This window comes from Psammomys obesus, unplaced genomic scaffold (genome assembly GCF_907164565.1).
Source record: "Psammomys obesus unplaced genomic scaffold, mPsaObe1.curated_primary_1811, whole genome shotgun sequence".
NCBI lineage: Eukaryota > Metazoa > Chordata > Mammalia > Rodentia > Muridae > Psammomys > Psammomys obesus.
This window is the reverse complement of record NW_026596158.1, coordinates 352,829-371,309: the sequence shown is the minus strand read 5'-3', so window position 1 is coordinate 371,309 and position 18,481 is coordinate 352,829. Positions and strand designations below refer to the sequence as shown.

Here is an 18,481-nt window from a genome sequence, read left to right as displayed (position 1 = left end):
AGCTGTTTTCTGAAAGCAAGAAGAGAAAAAACTCCAGCTCAGTAGGCCAAGTTTTCACTGAGGATTGAGAAGTAGCTTTGTCAAGTCTGTGGGGTTTGTGGCAGTTCAGACCAAGCCTCCTGGGTTGGACCCTGTCTGCAGTCTTCCTGGCATTCACTGTGTGCAAAGAGGATTCTCCTCTGGGTGCAGAGAGGGGGGAATAGGTGGGCAGATGGGAGGAGAAGGGAGATGGGAGTGGCTCTCTCAGGCATGAGAAAAGTATCCAGGGGAACAGAAGAAGAAGGCATTAATTCCCAAGGAGAGACATCATTAGCCATTAAGACAGGGCAAATATATTTTTCCCCCCTAGTACCAGGGATTGAATCCTTGAATCCAGGGTTTTGGATGTGATAGGCAAGCACTCTACCACAGAGCTATATTCCCTTCTCTTCTTCTGTTTTTTATTTTTTTTATTATTGCAGGATCTTGCTATGTAGCCCTGGCTGTCCTGGAACTCACTATGTAGATCAGGCTGGCCTTGAACTCAGAGAGGTGTGGCCACTTCTGCCTCCTAAGAACTGGGATTAAAGGCATATGCCATAACACCCAGCTTCTCTTTTCTTTCAGTAAATTTTATTTACCTTTTTTTTATTTTGCGTGCATGTATGGAGTCAAAGACAGTTGTGAGCTGCCATGTAGGTGTTAGTATTTGAACCTGGGTTTCTGGAATAGTAGACAGTGCCCTTAACCACTGAGTTATCTCTCTAGTCCCTTCAATTAAATTTTAATTTTTTTTAAACAATTTCATGAGTCTCAGTGTTTTCCCATATTTATATCTGTGCACCACTTGCCTGTCCGCAGCACAAAGCGGATGCTGTACTCCCTGGAACTGAAGCGGCAGACAGTTGTGAGCCACTCTGTGGGTTCTAGGAATCAGACCCAGGCCCTTCAGAAGCACAGCTGGTGCTCTTAAAGGCTGAGACATCTCTGCCGCTCCCCCTTTCTGATTTTCTTAGAGACTGCATCTCACTACATTCCGGAGCCTGGCCCTCACCTCACGCTATAGCTCAGATTCCTTCCAGCTTTCCACCTGCCTGTTTCAGCATCCGAGGAGCTGGGGTTCCAGGCCTGTGCCACCGGGCCTGCCAGTGTGGGCAGTTCTTCCCTTCTCCAGCCTAACCTGGCAATTCTCCAATGCCCCCTGTAAAGCCCAAACGTCACTTTAGTTGCTGCCTGGGCTTTTTCTCCCTGACCCACACAGACTATCCACCCTGGACCCTGAGTAAAATTTAAGAGGGCGGCCGAGAGGGCTCAGGCGTCAAAGGTGCTTGCTGTTAATGACCTAAGTTCAGTTCCCGGAATGTGAACGGTGAAAGAACTGAATCCTTCACATTGTCTTCTGACTTCCACCTCACAGCAGGCCACTCCCACCCCTAAAGAAAACAAGGACTTTAAACACCATTCTAAAGGCTGGGCCGTGCTCAGCAGTAGAGCACCTGTCTAAAACCCACCAGTTAAGAGGACTGAAATTGTGGCTGGGTGGTAGAGTTCACTCAGCACATATACGACGACCCTGAAAAAGACACAAAAAACAAAAACCCCTCATAGACAACAGAGAGGAAAAGGGAGTCGGGCTCCTGAATACGAAGCTCTTGGCTAGAAATTTATTGATGCTTCTGTGTGTGTTATTTCTCGGGTGCCACCCCTAGCAGGGCCAGGGTCCTAGTCATACTGGTGGGAGGGGTAGGTGCTGTGCCCGTCATACTCATCGGTGGTGAGGCAGCGGAGCATGAAGTGGCCCAGGTCATGCTTGGATATGACCCTCGAGGGCCCTCGTCCATCCAGGGTCACCGTGTACGCCCCGGTTAGTGGCTGGTCCCCTGGGAGAGAAAGACACCGCAAAGAGTGAACCTGCCATCCTTTCCGTTTCCGGTTTTCTTCTTCTAAACTTTAAAGTTTTGTATATGAGGTGTGTGTCTGGGGTGGGGGGGAAGCTTTCTACATAGTTCACCACATAATTTTTCTTATTTTTAATTTTTTGGAGACTGAGACTTGCTGTGTAGCCCAGGCTGGCCTCAGACACATGGTCTGGGATGACTGGTGTGTACCCCCTTGTCTGGCATCTCCTGAGGTTTTTTTCCTGGGAGCCCGGCTGCAGGAGGGTGAGAAAGTGCTGGTCACACAGGGGGACCTCCCACGCAGGTGTCCTAGCACACTAACCGAATCTCTCTTCAGGTCTGTCACTACAGTCCCCGCCACCTTCTGAATGCACATGTCAGGAAACCCACATAGGGCTGGAGTGATCGCTCAGCGGTTAAGAACACAGGCTGATCCTCCAGAGGTCCTGAGTTCAATTCCCAGGAGCCCGTGGTGGCTCTCAACCATCTATACTGGGATCTGGGGCCCTCTTCTGTCCGATGAGGCTCTTGTCTGTCATGCAGGCATACATGCAAATAGAGTGCTTATATACACAAATAAAAAAAGCTTTTTTTTTTTTAAAAAAAAAAAAAAAAGAAAGAAACCCTCATGCAAAGGCCACCTTGACTTCCATTATCAGGAAACAATGACACAATGGTGATTTTGGGGCTGGCCAGATGGCTCAGTGCTAAAGAGCACTTACTGCGGGTTCAGAAGGACTGAGTTTGGTTCCCAGCACTCACGTCAGCCATCTTACGACTGCCTGTAACTCTAGGGCAATGGTTCCCAACCTGTGGGTCTCGACCCGCCTGACAAACCTTTATCTCCAGAGTCATTTCCATTACAATTCATAACCGTGGAAAAACTGTAGTTGTGAAGTAGCAACAAAAAACAATTTTTATAGTTGGGGGGGTACCACAACAGGAGGAACTGTGTTAAAGGGGCACAGCGTTAGGGAGATTGGAGAACCACCGCTCTAGGCACCCAATACTTCTGGCTTCTGTGGGCTCACATACCCACTCACATACACACATTTAAAGTAACAGCGCTGGCTGGAGAGATGGCTCGGTTGTTACTAACGTCTGCTTTTCGAGAACTCTGGTGAAGAGGCAGGCACGTCTCTGGGGGTTTGAGGCCAGCCTGGTCTACACAGGGAGTTCTAGGACAGCCAGGGCTATGCAGAGAGGCCCTGTCTCAAGACAACAAAAACAACCACAACAAAACATTTAAAAGCTTGGCCTAAATAAGACCCTATAAAAAAATAATAAAAATATTTTTGTTGTTGTTTTTTTGAGACAGGGCTTCTCTGTGTATCCCTGGCTTCCAGGCTGCAGACCTTGAACTTGCAGTGATCCCCCTGCCTCTGCCTCCCAAGTGCTGGGATTAAAGGTGTGTATCACCATTTCCCAGTTAAAAATAAATCTTAAAAAAAGAAAAAAAATGGTCATTTTTAACATCCGCATTCCAGGTGACTTGTTACAGAGAGACAGCAGAACAGTAGACCAACCAAATCAGGCATATGGCTGGAGAGACGGCTCAGAGGTTAAGAGCACTGGCTGCTCCTCCAGAGGACACAGGTTCCATTCCTAGCGCCCACATAGTGGTGCGTAGCCTGAAACTAGTTGGGGGGGGGGGTCCGGGTCCAAACCCTCTTCTGGCCTCCTCAGGTACCGCACATACAGACAAAACACACGACAAATACCACACACATATGAAAACGATAAAAACCAACCCAACCAACCAACCAACCAAGCAAAAAATCCCAAACCAGGTGTGGTGCTGAAAATTTGTAATTTTAGCATTTGGGAGGCGGAGACTGGGGGATCAGAAGTTCAAGGTCATCCAAACCATACCTTCAAGGTCAGACTGGGCGACATAAAGCACAAGATGAAATAAGGCAAGGAAGAAGAGAAAATTATTTACTACTTTTCTTTCGTTCTGTTTTGGATTTTTGAAGCATAGACTCAAAACTGAGGCTAGCTAGGCCAGGACTAGTGATCCTCCTGTGAGCTCCCAAATTCTGGAATTATGGGTGAGCATCACATACTTGCCTTCTCCTTTTGAAAACATTTTTTTTTTCAATTACATTTTTATCTACTTGTTGAGGAGGGCGTCACATGCCAGAGCTCATATGTGGGGGCCAAAGGGCAACTCTTAGGAGGCCGTTCTCTTCTTCCACCATGTGGGCTCTCGGGAATTGAACTCAGGCCTGGGAGTGCACCTGGCTGTGAACCCAGTGTTGGCAGTTTTAGAGGAGCCAGGAATGGCCAGGCCGGGCTCTCCGGTAGAGGACAGGCTGGTAACACTGCGACAGGGTCCCCAACCCACTCACCTATGTGCGGGGGCATCACGGCCACGTACTTCAGGCCTGACTCCTGCAGCACCTTGTGCATCCGGATGTGGTCATCCGTCACGTCCTGCAGGCGAGGGGGCACCTTGGCCGGGTCCCACAGTAGGAAGGCTAAAGGGGGCAGACACAGCGCAGGGTGAGCCTGGGTGGCTTACCTTTGCCTCGCAGCTGCCAGAGCGCAGGGCAGCAAGCCTTACCCGGGCATGTGGTAAGAGGCCATATGGCGGAGAAGGAGCGCTGACCCCACCAAGTTGTCGCCTGGCCCCCATATGCAGTCCCCCGAAACTCCTAATCAAGAAATTTGGCTAGACTGCTGACCAGCACGCCCCGGGCTCTTCCTGCTCCTACCTCCCTACAGCTAGGATTACAGGAGTAAAAGGACACGTGGCTTTTTATGTGGGCACTCAGGGCATGAATTCAGTCCTTACGACTGCACAGCGAGCCTTTTGCTGGCTGAGCCGCTGCGCCGGCTCAGCAGTAAGGATCGTGGATCCCGGTGCCGGTGTGTCCAACCAGCACTGAAGGGCATGCCCGGCTTTTGCAGAGGCTCTGCATTCGACGCCCAGCACCCACATGGTGGCTCACAGCTGCCTGTGACTCCAGCTCCGAGGGGTCTTCTGGCCACAGTGGGCCCCAGGCACAAATAGTACCAGACTAACATGCAGGCAAAGCACTCATACACATAAAAATAAGTAAAGTTAAATAAAATAAATAAATGCAGGGCTGGAGAGATGGCTCAGTGGTTAAGAGTTCTGACTGCTCTTCTAGGGGACCCGGGTCCAATTCTCAGCACACACACATGGCAGCTCACACTGTCTGTAACTGCAAGATCTGACAGTCACACAGACAGACAGACATGCAGACAAAACACCAATGCACATTTAAAGAAAATTATAAAAAATAAACACAAAATAAAAAAGAGGATCAAAACAAAAACAACCAAACTGGGCTGGAGAGATGGCTCAGAGGTTAAGAGCACTGGCTCTTCTTCCAAAGGTCCCGAGTTCAATTTCCAGCAACCACCTGGTGGCTCACAACCATCTGTAGTGAGATCTGGTGCCCTCTTCGGCATGCAGGCATACATGGAGGCAGAATACTGTATATATAATAAATAACTCTAAAAACAAAAACCAAAACAACCAAACCATTCTAAAATCACAGATTTGGGGCCATTTTTCTTTGTAAACGAGAGAGAAACAGCGTTAATGAACTTCTCGTGTTCTCTGAGCTGCCAGAACCATGAAGCCCTCCTCCTGCCTCCTCCCTTCCCAGGGAGACTAGCAGTGAAGCCAGCAGGTGCCGAGACAGCTTGGCACATCCCAACCCTTAGCCGACTAGCTCCATCAGCGTCCTGAGAGTCACCAACCGGCCTCTCTGTGCTGTGGTCTTGAACAAACCAAGGGACATAACAGCTGGTGTCTCACAAACATCTGCTCTGCTTCTCGCACACTTCGAGCAGTATTGGGGGATTAAAGAGCTTTCGTTCCTAAGCACCTGAAACTCAGTAAGGGCTCAATAAAAATTCTTTTAGCATTAATTGCTACTGTTGGGGCTGGAGAGATGGCTCAGTGGTTAAGAGCACTGTCTGCTCTTCCAGAGGTCCTGAGTTCAATTCCCGGCAACCACACGGTGGCTCACAACCGTCTATACTGGGATCTGTTGCCCCCTTCTGGCTGCAGAGAGAACACTCATATACATAAAAAGAATAAAATAAATCTTAGTTGCTATTGTTATTCCCTTCTGTATTCCTGAGGATTATGTCAGTCCTGAGAATGGAACCTAGGACCGAGTACATGCTGACAGTGCAGCCCCTCACTGGGGACTTCTAGGCAGGGGCTCCAGGGGCTCTTGTCCATGATATCTCTGCAATGCCTTTTCTTTTCTTTTTTTTGAGACAGGGTTTCCCCGTTTAGCCTTGGCTGTCCTGGACTCACTCTGTAGACCAGGCTGGCCTCAACCTCGGAGAGATCCACCTGCGTCTGCCTCCCCGAGTGCTGGGACTATCGGCGACCGCCACCATCGTGGGCTGTGCCGTGCCTTTTCTACCCTAGCTCTGCTTATCAGGGATGTCAGTTCCGCCGTGGATCTGTTTCTCACCTTACTCTTTTTTTTTTTCCTTTTTGAGACAGGGTTTCTCTGTTTTGTCCCTGGCTGTCCTGGAACTCACTGTAGACTAGGCTGGCCTCAACCCCACAGCTCGCCTGCCTCTGCCTCCGCAGCACTGCCCTGCGGTGACTCGCGTGGGTGCAGAGTCCAGGACTCCCGGCTAGGCTCACGGTTGGTGCTCGCTCCATCCATGTGTGGTGATTTGGGATAGCTTTAGCACCACATTCCAGAGGACTGGGGGTTACGTGTTTAGTACTCACCCCCTTCCCAGCCAGCCCCACTTCCGTGACCCCACCACCCACCCGAGGTGCAGGCCACGACCTTGTCCACTCCGTGCGCCTTCATGGCTGCCACAATGTTCCGGGCGCCCTCGGACATTACTGTAGTGGGACCTTAGAGGGGACAGAGAGTGGCTGTCACTGGCAGGCGGTGGCGGAGGCGGTGGCAGGGGTGGCAGGGGCGGGGCCGGGGGCGGGGGTGGTGCTGGAGGCCGAGGTGCGGGGAGGGGCCGAGGGCAAAGCGGGGGCTCAGTACTGAGGTCGTTGCCAGTGCCCAGCAGCACGACGATGGCGTCCTGCCCAGCCACGGTCTTGTCCACATCGGCCATCTGCCGAACGTCTCCCACCACCACGTGGGCTGGCTGGGGCCCCTCTGACGGCAGCTTGCCGGGGTCTCGAACCAGCACCGTCACCTCGTAACCTGAGGACAAAGAGGAGCAGAAAGGCAGATCAGAGGTCGGCGAGCTGGTGGGTGAGCGCACAGGATCCTACAGGGTGCTGTGAGCCCTTAGACCCCCCGCCCCCCCCCGCTTCTTCATTCCCTTGCTCTGTCAGGGCGCCCCAAGAGCAAGGCTTGGCTCAGTACATTGGTAGTCTGTTCCAGCAGCCGGTCACTGACTCCAACCTGACCAACGGGAATAGGCCATCCGCCCATCCCTCCAGGCACTCCTCTGCGATGCCTTCTGGAGACTTGCAGATTTCTACCCCTGCAGCCCCCTTGAAGGGCTTCTAAGTTTACGTGCCTCTGCAACCAAACTAGGCCTCAGAATCCCTTAGAGGACAGATCCGAGCAAAACCTTTTTAATTACCGTCAGTGATCGGGTAAATGGAGTTTCCCTACGTTCACGCTTCTTTTCTTTGCCCCCAAATCTTCCCTCTCTGCTCGCTCTCCCAAGGTTTCAAATGAACACCTGAAATGAATTTTCTCCCTCATCTGCTTTACTTTGTCTTTTGCCCACATCTGCGGTCCAGTACCCTGCCAGACCCAGGTCCTTCCCACATTTGGACAGCGACAAAGCAGCTACCTGCAGTGCTCCGGTCTAACCTCCCAGACTGCGCCAAGCCGGACCTGCGCTTTCACTCCCGGCCACGAATGTTCTCACATCCTGGACAGTAAGTACAACAGCCAACATTTCAGCCTTTTGACCCCCCTGTCGCTGCCCAGTGTCAGCAGGAAATAGCCAAACAGGATTGATATCCTTGCCCAATATCCATTCATTATCAACAAAAGGCCGGAATGGTGTGCTTCAGGCCCCGGACCGACAGCTCCAGGCTCTCCCAGCATTCCTCAGTCCCTGTCTGCTGCTGGGCATGGCTGGCAACTCCACCCTCTACCCTGAACATTCCAGGGCAGGGGCTTCCCCTCCTCACCACGGGATCTGGACATTTTGGAACCCTTACTGTTTTCCTCTCTCTCTCACCCCTTACATGGCAACCAAGAGCTGCTTCCAATGAGCCTACATTCATAGACCTTAACTTGCTTTACGTGAGAAGCATCCAACGTCCTCAGTCCCGCCTTGCCACCCTGCCCTACTGCCTCATTTTTAAAGATTTATTTATTTATTATGTATACAGTGTTCTGCCTGCATGTACACCTGCATATCAGAACTCATGGTTGTGAGCCACCATGTGGTGGCTGGGAATTGAACTCAGGACCTCTGGAAGAACAGCCAGTGCTCTTAACCTCTGAGCCATCTCTCCAGCCCCCTCCTCTTTTTTTAATTAAGGAGGAATGTTATGTTGGGTGGGCAATTCAACTGGCCAGCCCTTAGGCCTGACAACGTCCTACGTCATTACCTGTGTCCTACGACTCCCCCTGCACCAGGTGCTTCAGATGTAACTACTCCACCTACTCTCTCTCTGCTCTCCTGCTCTCTCTGCCTCCGTTTCTCCCAGTTTCCTGAGCACCCTCCCCCCATCTCCCTCTCTTTCTCTCAATAAATCTCTTTCATATCAGATCTGCATATGTGGCATTTTTAAATGAACACCCTCTCCTCCCCCTCCCCATCTGACCACCCGCCCACATGCAAAATTAAAGGAGGAAAGGAAAGCAGAAGGGCATGGTAGCACACGCCTGCCTGTAATCCCAGCACTCCGGCAGCAAAGGCAGAAGCATCACGAGTTCAAGGACAACCTTTGCTACGTAGTAAACCATACCTCAAAAGAAAGGAAGAAAGAAAGAAAGAAAGAAGGAAGGAAGGAAGGAAGGAAGGAAGGAAGGAAGGAGAAGCAAAAGGGCCGGCAATATGGCTCAGTGGGTAGAGTCACTGAGGCTCTGACTGGGACGCCCAGGACCGACAACACGGTGGAGGGACAGAGCGGACTCCTGAAAGTGGTCCTCTGACCTCTGTAAGTGGACACACACAGTAAACAAATAAAATGTAGTAAAAAAAGAAAAACAAAGGAAGTGTGGAGTTGTAGTTCCACCACACGGGAGCAAGAGGACCGTCCTAAATTGGAGGCCACACAGCCACACAGTGTCAGGACAGCCAGGACCACAGAGCTACACAGCAAAACCCTGAAGAGCAGGGAGTTCAAGGCCAGCCTGAGCTACATGGCAGCCAGTCTTAAAAATCAAAGCCATCCCCCGGCCAAACCAACAGACTACACACACCTATGCCACGTCAACCCTATCACGATGACGGGAGTAGAGCCTGGTGTGAGGGCCGGCATGCTGCAGGGAGGGAGGAACCCCACCCATGCACCCGGAGGGCCACACTTGATGAGGTGACTACTCTGGAGGACATTCTGGCAGTTTTTCAGAAGCTTGCACACAGCCTGCCCACGTGACCCAGCATCAGATAACAGGCTGAAGGGGAGCGAAAACATGTTTTCACTCCAAAATGTTCACGTGCCTAGCACGGCCACCATACCAGCGGCGTTTATAAACCGCCAACTGTTTGATATATTCACCCATACAATGCAGTACCGTCTGTTTGACAGTACAAACAAATACATATTGATGTCAGCCAGGCGGTGGTGGACCATACCTCTAACTATAGCACTCGGGAGGCGGAGACAGGCAGAACGCCGTGAGTTCGAGGCCAGCCTGGTCTACAGAGCGAGTTCCAGGACAGCCAGGGCTACACGGAGAAACCCTATCTTGAAAACCAAACAGAAACAAAAGCCTAGTCACACCAGGCGTGGCAACCAGAGCCAGTCTTAATCTCGGAGGTTGGGAAGCTGTGGCACAGCAACCGGAAGCTCGGAACCAGTCTGGCCTACTGGTGAGACCCTGCCTTAAAAACCAACAAACTAGGGTCTGAAGAGATGGCTCAGCGGTTAAAAGCAGATTTTGTGGAGGAGCCAGCTTCGATTCTTACCACACACGTGGCAGCTGTCAAGGAACTCCAGTCCCAGGGGATCTGATGCCCAATTCTGACCTCTGCGCCCACCAGGCGTGTATACAGGCAGGCAAAACACCCAGACATAGTAAGATAAAATTTAAAAAATATATGGGGAGAGGGCTGCTGACAGAGTCTCTATATAGCCCTGGCTGTCCTGGAACTCTTTTTGTAGACGTGGCTGGCCTTGGACTCACGGAGATCTTCATGACCCTGCCTCTGTGCCACCATGATTGTCCGTAAGTTTTAGAAGCTCTTAAAGCAAGCAAGCAGACAAACAAACTATCCCAGGGAGCTGGCTCAGTGGTTCCTCCACCCAAGTCAGGGAGCTCACAACTGCAACCTCAGCCTCAGGGATCTGACACCTCCGTCACCTGTTCATCACCTGCATATACTCACACATAAACACACACTACATAGAACAAAAAATACAAAAAAAAAAAAAAAAACCTAAAAAGAAATATTAGACACACACTGAAACAAACAAACAAAAAACCCCCAAACAAAACCAAACCAAAACCCAGGAAACTAAAAGTATAAACATGAAAAAAAAAAAAAGCATACATCTCAGCCATAAAATGCTTGCACAAGTAAGCCACTAGATTTGAATCCCATATAGAAAAACCAAAACCAAAACAAACAACCAAAACTGCGTAAGAACCAAGCCATAGTAAACCAAAGTAATCGAACCTCCAGTCCTGAAATTATCAAGGACTGTTGCTATCGTTAGTGTGTCTTGTCTCTTCTTTTCCTTTTTGAGACAGGGCTTTAGATAACCCAGCCTGGCCTTTTACTCACAGCAGCGGAGAGGGGGATGGGCCTGCGCCTCCAGCTGTCCACATCCAGAGAGCTGGGATTTCAAGTTTTAATCACCCAGTTTTAACTCATTAAAAAAAAAAAAAAACCCAAATATTTTTATTTACTTATTTTTTTAAAATTATGTGAATGCATCTGTGCAGTGGAGGACAGGGGCCCATGGAGGCCAGAGATGCTGGAGTCACAGATTGCCTGATGTTGGAGCTGGGAATTGAACACGGGTCCTCTGCAAGAGCAGCAAGGGCTTTTAACCACTGAGCCATCTCTTCAGACCCCAGTTTTAATTTTAAAATACTATCATTATTTGTTATTGTTGTTATTTTACGACAGGGTCTCACATTGTAGCCCAGGCTGGCCTTGAGCAATCCTCCTGCCTCACCTTCTCATCTACTGGGATGAGGAGCATGAGATACCATGTTTTTAACCATCTTGGGATTTTTTTTTTCCTGTGTGAACTCACCCAGAGTCCTCGTATTCATCCCCTGCCTGGGTCCTCCCTGTTCTGCTCCCTCCAAACCCGCAGTCCAGACAGCAGCAACACTGCCCAGGGCCTTCCGGATCCGTCTATATTTGCAGTAAAACTCACATTGCTCGGGACAACCGGTCTGGGCCCCTCCGGCTTCTCCTCTCAGTCACCATTCCTTCACCTGCTGTACGCTGTCCAGTTCCTCAGTTTACCTCACCGTTACCTGCCTCCCGGCCTTTGCACACGCTGTGTGCTCTCCGCCTCAGACCCCTTCCCCCTGGGTCCCTAAATCACTTCCTTGCTCCATCTTGACTCTCTGCTGATCTAGGGAAGCTGAGAGCCTCGGGAGTCCAGGGGCTTCCAAGGCTCTCACTCACAGGTCACAAACACAGTTCCCTGCCCCCATGGACCTGCCCTCAAGATGGCCTGTAGCTACCGGAGGAGGGGCTTCACCAAACAAACTGTTGCCTAGACAGCAGCTTCTGCTGCTCAACCTTAATCCCAGCACTCAGGAGGCCGAGGCAGGTGGATCTCTAGGAGTTCAAAGCCAGCATCGTCTATGTAGGGAGTTCCAGGCTAGCCAGGACTACATAGCCGGACGCTGCCTCAAAACCGAACAAACAAACCACACAATTTACACGGAAATCAGGAGAGCCATGTGCAGGGCTGAGACGGCTCTTAACCTCTGAGCCATCTCTCCAGCCCCCCTTTTTTTTTATTTTTTGAGACAAAGTATTACACAGCTCCCAAAAGTAGCTGGGAGCTGATCTTCCATTTTCTGACTGCTGGGATTATAGGCTTTTCTCATCCTCTATCCACACTCTTTCAAGTGTCCAAAAAAAAAATCCCCAATACAAAATTTCCCTGCCGAACCAGTACACATAAATCCCTATATCAAACCAACATTGGGCATGTGGTAACTACCCTGGCAGGAGTGGAGATGATAATCAGACTGCTTGAAACTATGAAGTTCCCCAAATCACGACTTCCCCAAACATCTCATGCTGGCGGGAGGAGGAGGAGGAGGCGGCTTCGGCTGTGCCAGCCAGAAGAGAAAGAGATTTCACGGCGCCTTTTGACAACTTGTCAGACACCTTGGAGGGCATGGGTCAACTTGTGAAGCCAAGAGACTGCTTGTGGATGGACACCTTTGCCTTTCTTTACGCTTAAGCCTTCTGTCAAGACGTTGACATACAGGCTTAAGTAGGGGACTACCTTCTCAACACGTCTACATCGAGCTCATCTCCTTTAACCGTCTTACTGAGGGCCTAGGCTCACGCTCTGTCGATGCCCACGGCAACTTGATACATTTTGATCCTTTGTGACCAATTTGAAACATTCCAAAACTCACCCTGACCCCCAGGTTGCAACAGTTTTACAAAGCAGCTATTATTATCTTGCCTACTTTGAAGATAGGGAAACTGAGGCAAGTTTAGGTTAAGTAGCCATGAGCATACAGTTCCCGAGTAGAGAAACCCAGGGCTAAATTCAGGACTGGACTATAATCTTTAATCTGAGTTCGGCAGGCCAAGGATCATCACACCAACTATCCATGGGCCTTCTGTCTAAGCACTGTCTACACTCTAAGTCATTTCATCAGTGCCCCAAGGCAGCCTGTTTTGTTGTTGTTGCTGCTGGTTTTTCTTTGTTGAGACACAGTTTCTGTGCAGCTCTGGCTGTCCTGGATCTCACTCTGTAGAACATGCTGAGCTCTGACCTCAAATTTAGAGACCCACCTGCCTCTGCCTCCTGAGTGCTGGGAGTAAAGGCGTGCGCCCTACCCTGCCAGCAACCTCTGCGCTGTTTATTTATTACTTTATTTATTTGTGTGCATGTATGGAAGTCAGAGGTCAACTTTCCTGACTTGGTTCTCTCCTGGGCATTCAACTCAGGTTGTCTTTTATTCTTTGGTTTTCCTTGGTTGGGCACAGGGCCTTGGGCAATGGGGCCTCTTCTCACAGGGGGATTCCACGCAGGTGCTCCACCTCTGAGCTAGATCCCCAGATCCTTCCCTGCCTCTTGTTTGTCTTTTATCTCTTCCTGGTTTCTGACAGCGGCCTTGCTAGGCCACCGGGAGAAAAGGCCGGGCCACCCGGAACTCCTATGTGCAGTTCCGGCCGAGCCCAGCAGGGAGAGCCATTGGTAAACAGTGGTTTTGATTTTGGGGATTAAGGTGATGGTATTTAACACGATAATCCACAAATTCATGGTGACACAGCACTTTTCAGCTTCTCCTTTCCCTTCCCTGTTCCTCCCTAGAAATGATTCCTCAGCAGCTTGCTTTTGCTTTGTTTTGAGACAGGGTCTAAGGCAGTACTCGATGGCCTTTAACTTGCTGCGAAGTCAAAGACAGTTTTGACCTCCCGAGTTGCCTGTCTGTGCCTCTCTAGTGTGTGTGTGTGCGTGTGTGAGTGTGTGGTCACAGGTGCACAACACTACAGTCAGCAGCAACTTGGTTTTCACTGGGAGCCCCAGGGCTCTCTCCCTCGCCCTGAATTAAAAGGCCCTGACTGAGTCCCTGGGGAGAAAGAGCCTCACCCAGAGCAGGGGCTGGGCCCGGATCTGCGGGGACTGAGCTCCTGGTGGTTTCCGCCCTTTTGGGGAGGTGTGATAATCTGTACCTCAGGAATCGCCAAGGCCAGCAAGGGTGTGGCTCTTTATCTGGAACTTGCAGGCCTGGTCGAGAGTTAACTTCTAGACTGAGGGGCCAGGGGGTGCTGGGGGACCCTGCTTCCTCTCCCAGGGCGGCCCAACGCCGTTCCCGCGGCTGCACTCCCTTCGATGTGACTCTCTGGTAGTTCGATCTCTTCCTTTTAGATTAAGTTTCTGTTCCAGTGACCAAGCTATAAACCTGTGGACGGTTTTTTAAGGGCACGAACCGAGTTCAAATCCTGGCTTAGCTATGTACCAGCAAGTCATTCTCTCTGCCTCGGTTTTCTTATCCGTCAAGCGGAGTAATACTAGTTCCCATTCCAAATGAGGGTCACCGGGATTTTAGCACGTGCAGGGAGACGGCCGGGCCGGCTGGGCGCCCATCTGGTACTGGCTCAGAGAGCCCTTTCCAGGCGTGTTAACTAGGACCAGCACCCACAGTCAGCCACTTTTCACACGAGCCCCTGCTTGCATGTAAGTGTCAGAGGAGTCCTCCACGTTCCCACGGTTAATTCTTACGCCTCGGACTCACATAGAACCGAATCTGCGCGTCCTCCACTGCTGTCCCCGTGACCACTGGTTGGCCTACAGGCCTGGGCACACACAGCCCCGTGCGCTCTCCGCCCAGCCCCAGGACGACCCTTCCCAGAGCTCCGCCCGGGCGCTCGTGACTTCCCCCAGCCGCCCCGGCTCCTGCCTGCTTGCACCGCCTGCGCCAGGGTGGTGAGCCCGGTCCTTCCGGTGGCACCGAAGATCGCGATCTTCTTGACAGCCATGCTGCGGGGCCCGTGGTCGGGAAGGCTGAGAACTCCGGGGACGCGCGGGAACCCAGTGGCTGCAAAGGTGGCGCGTTCTGTGCCCTACTCAGAGGGAGGGGCGGGGCCGGGAGGCTCCTCCCTCAGCCTCGCCCCCTCCGTCCTGGGTTCAAAGGGCGGGACCGAGCCGACCACGCCTCCCGCGGGAAAGCGCGCGAGTGGGCGGGGCTGAGTCAGCCCGCCTCGTCCGATAGGCGCGCAGGCTTAACGGCCACGCCACCGCCCCGGGGCGGGGCGGGGCGGGGCGGGGCGGGGCCTCCTGGCGTCCCGCCCAGCTGCTTTGCCCACGCCCCCTGACCCTACCGCTAGCCTCCCGCAGAGCCTCCTCCCAACGAGGAAGAGACGCGTGTGTGGGTGTGATCCTGCACCTGTGTGACCCCCGGTGACCGCAAGGGACCGCACAGTTTTGGGCGACACCCAGTTCCATTTCTCGTGCTGCAGCGCGCGCTGTGTGGGCATGGCTCGCCGTCCACGGGGTGGTCCCGCGAGGGGCACTGGGTCAGCCCGCGCCGTGCGGCGGGAGAGCGAGCTGTGCGTGAGCCAGGCTGCAAGGGAGAGCGGGATGGGGGTGTGATAACGGGGTATGGGTGAGCGTGTGGCAACGCAGCGTGGGCCACCTCTAGTGCCCGGGCGACATTTCAAGCGTGTGAGACTGTGAGCCTCGTGACGTGTGGGTGCGGACGCTCCGTGACACCTTGGGAGCGCGCGGCGAGTGTGCGCGTGAGTGCCAAGCGCGGTGTGTGCGCTGGTGGCTGGACCTGAGTGTGTCACGGTGCGCGGCTGTGCACGGCTGCGCGGGTCAGCGCTGGCGGCGGGGACCTTAACCGCGTGTGTCCCAGGGTGACCTGCTCAGGCGCCTTCACGTGACCTCCATTGTGCTGGCGGCTGTGTCCGGGCTTACCACAGTACCCGAGCGTGTCACAGGGGATGGCCCTGCGGCTCACATTCCGGGGGGGAGACCGCTGCAGAGGACTCGACCCCCAGCGACGCCCCCTTCCCCGGGAGGGCGTGGAGGAGTGACACCGCGAGAGGGAGTGGGCGTGTGTGCAGAGAGTGCGTGACGTTGCCGGCGGCCCGGCGTGTGAGCGGCAGCGTGGGAGTGTGGGACGGCGCGCGGGAGGGGTCCCGGGGGCGCGCGGCGGCGGCGGCGCATGCGGATCCGGCCGAGCAGCCCGACGGATGCCCGCACGGAGGGCGGTGTGCGCGGCGAGCCCCGGGGACCGCGGCGGCGCGCAGGTGAGCGGCCCGGCCTGCATCCTCCCGGGCATCTCCCCGCCCGGCCTGCACCCCCGCCCGCATCCTCCCCTGCATCCTCCGCGGCATCCTCGGCCGGCCCGAGCCCCCCCTCCCCGGGTCCCTGCAGCCGGGCGGAGGCTCGGGGTGCAGCGGTCAGGGAAGCCCTCACCCCCTCCCAGCCCAGCTCTGAGCCCGGCGCCGGTCATCCCAGGCCTCATCCTCCCCGGCCCCCTCCTCCGCGGGGTGACGGGACCACCGCGGCGGAGAGGCGCGGCTTCGGGAGGGTTAAAGCCTCGCGGCTCAGCTCCCCCCCGGCCTTCGCCGGAGCCGCTTAGGACCCCGTTTCCCATCCACCCGCGAAAGGCCTGAGCTGCAACCTGGGCCCAGCGAGAGCTCGCCAGTGCCAAGCGCCTCCTTTGGCCCGAGTATCTTCCCCCGGGAAACGGTTGTGACCACCCATTCAAAGGGGAGGAAATGAGAGCACAGACAATCCTAGCTGAAGATGCTGGGTTTCCACACCGCCAGGATAAAGCGCTGAAGCCACCTCTTCTTGACTGTTGAGCGGCCCCCGCCCCGGTCTTGCTAAGAGGAGAAAGGGGGGAAACTCAGAGCTGCCTGGCTGTGTGTCTCCCTGTGGAACACATGGCGGTGAGGCTCTGGGTGCGATCCCGACCCTGCGAGGGGAAGAGAAGAATAGGAGAGCGAGGCACCGAGGGCTTGCTGTGTACCAGATACCATGCTGGCTGAGGGAGCAACTCATTTCGTCTTCACACACCCTTAGGAGTGTCACAGATGACCCAGTCAACAGCAGAGACGGGAAAGGGGCTCAGAGATAGCGGTGTGGTCACGCTCAGCTTTCTATGAAAGAAGAAGAGCAGTGGTCTTAGGGTGCCCGCCTAGAGGAATGACCCCACCACCCTCGGCCGCGACTTCCGACCTTCTCAGCATCTTAAACTCTCCCGAGTTAGACGCTGTCTGGGTCTCAGAAGTGGGCCTGGGCTGTGCGTGTGGCGGTCGTGTTGGAGACATACTTGATGTCACCTTCCCCTGCAAAACAGGTTTTTATCATGTGTCAGGGGTCCAGAGGCGACAGCGCGCCGCTGGCGTGCTGCGTAACAAATCGCCCCAGCCGACTCGCCCTCTTAAGACGCTCAGACGGGTCTAGCTGCAAAGGCAAGCGTTTGGTGGTTTAGATTAGACCCGATTGCTCGGTTCCCCAGGCCTCAGCTGGCACACGCAAGTTTTAGGCGTGTCGTGGTGATGGGCATCACCGGCTGCTGGAGCTGGCTGTGGCCCTGGGCCTAACATCGCAGAAAGCCCGCGCAGCCTCCCTGTCCAAGGCTCAGGATTGGCCAGGCAGTGCTGCCCACTCAGCCCTGCTGGTCAAGCCAAGGCATATGTCAGAAGCCAGGGCCAAAGGGAAGGCCCTATCCCCCGGCACCCCAGACCTTTCTTCACCAGGAACGTAGGCAAAATCACACAGCAGAGCGTGCGTCTCGGGGTGAATGTCTGAGGACGTGAGGCTCAGTTTGATTTCCAGCTGCTGACTTAGCGGCTCGCCTCAGACCAGTGAATGAATTCCCCCCTGCCTCAGTGTTCTCTGTAAAGTGGGCTGATGCTAACCGACCATTAAGGAATTGAGCAAGGCAAGGGCCCAGACACGTCCCTCTTGCCATTACTGCTGTGCTCTGGAGTTCTGTGAGGTGTGTGTCCTCCCGTGCGGTTTGTGGTGGTGCGGGTGCGTGCGTGGCGTCCTCAGTGCTCTCTGAAGCGGCCAGGCTGAAGGCTGCTACTAGAGTGGATTGTTACTAATGATTTAGTCATCATCTGATAACAGTATTTCATCATCTGTTACTTATTTTGTTTACGTTACGTGTATCTGCTTCCTTGAGTTCATGTGGACCATGTGTGTCCAGGAGCTTGCAGAGGCCAGATCGCTTGGAATGGAAATAACAGACAGTTGTGAGCCACCGTGTGGGTGTTGGGAACCGAGCCTCGGTCCTCTGCAAAAGCAATAAGTGAATAAGTGTTCTTAACCACTGAGCCATCTTTCTAGCCCTATTTTTTTTTTTTTTTTTTTTTTATCTTTTAAACAACGCTCGGGAGGCAGAGGCAAGCGGATCTCTGTGAGTTTGAGGCCAGCCTGGTCTATAGAGTGAGTTTCAGGACAGCCAGGGCTACGCAGAGAAACCCTGTCTTGTGGGAAAATAAAAAAAGAAAGAAAGAGAGAGAGAGAGAGAGAGAAAGAAACGAAACAGAGTCTCTGTGGCCCAGGTGGGTCTTGAACTTACTGTGTGTCTTGACATCATCTTTCTGCCTCTATCACCCAAGCGCTGTGCTGGGAATAAAGACATTGTCCACCAGGGCCATTGTGTGTGTGTGTGTGTGTGTCCATCCGTGTATGTCTGTGTACAAGTGCCCATGCACAGGTCACCCAATATCTGGGTGTCTTCCTCTATCATTCTTCACCCTATCTATCTATCTATCTATCTATCTATCTATCTATCTATCTATCTATCTAT

General features: G+C 53.2%; 2 protein-coding genes across 2 annotated transcripts in view; one reads left to right on the top strand and one right to left on the bottom strand.

The window, feature by feature from the left end:
- Window positions 1-1,608: 1,608 nt before the first annotated feature.
- On the bottom strand, window positions 1,609-14,794 carry Blvrb (biliverdin reductase B). The gene is made up of 5 exons (XM_055594936.1): window positions 14,606-14,794; window positions 6,887-7,051; window positions 6,655-6,744; window positions 4,229-4,357; window positions 1,609-1,859 (listed from the first exon to the last, which is right to left on the bottom strand). The coding sequence occupies exons 1-5, from the start codon at window positions 14,682-14,684 to the stop codon at window positions 1,702-1,704; spliced, it is 621 nt and encodes a 206-aa protein (XP_055450911.1). The 5' UTR covers window positions 14,685-14,794; the 3' UTR covers window positions 1,609-1,701.
- A 1,121-nt stretch (window positions 14,795-15,915) lies between these two features.
- Sptbn4 (spectrin beta, non-erythrocytic 4) overlaps window positions 15,916-18,481 on the top strand; it is a 90,380-nt gene continuing 87,814 nt past the window's right edge. Inside the window, exon 1 of the mRNA XM_055595000.1 lies at window positions 15,916-15,959. The gene's annotated coding sequence lies outside the window, so the exon portion shown is untranslated. The remainder of the gene's footprint in view (window positions 15,960-18,481) is intronic.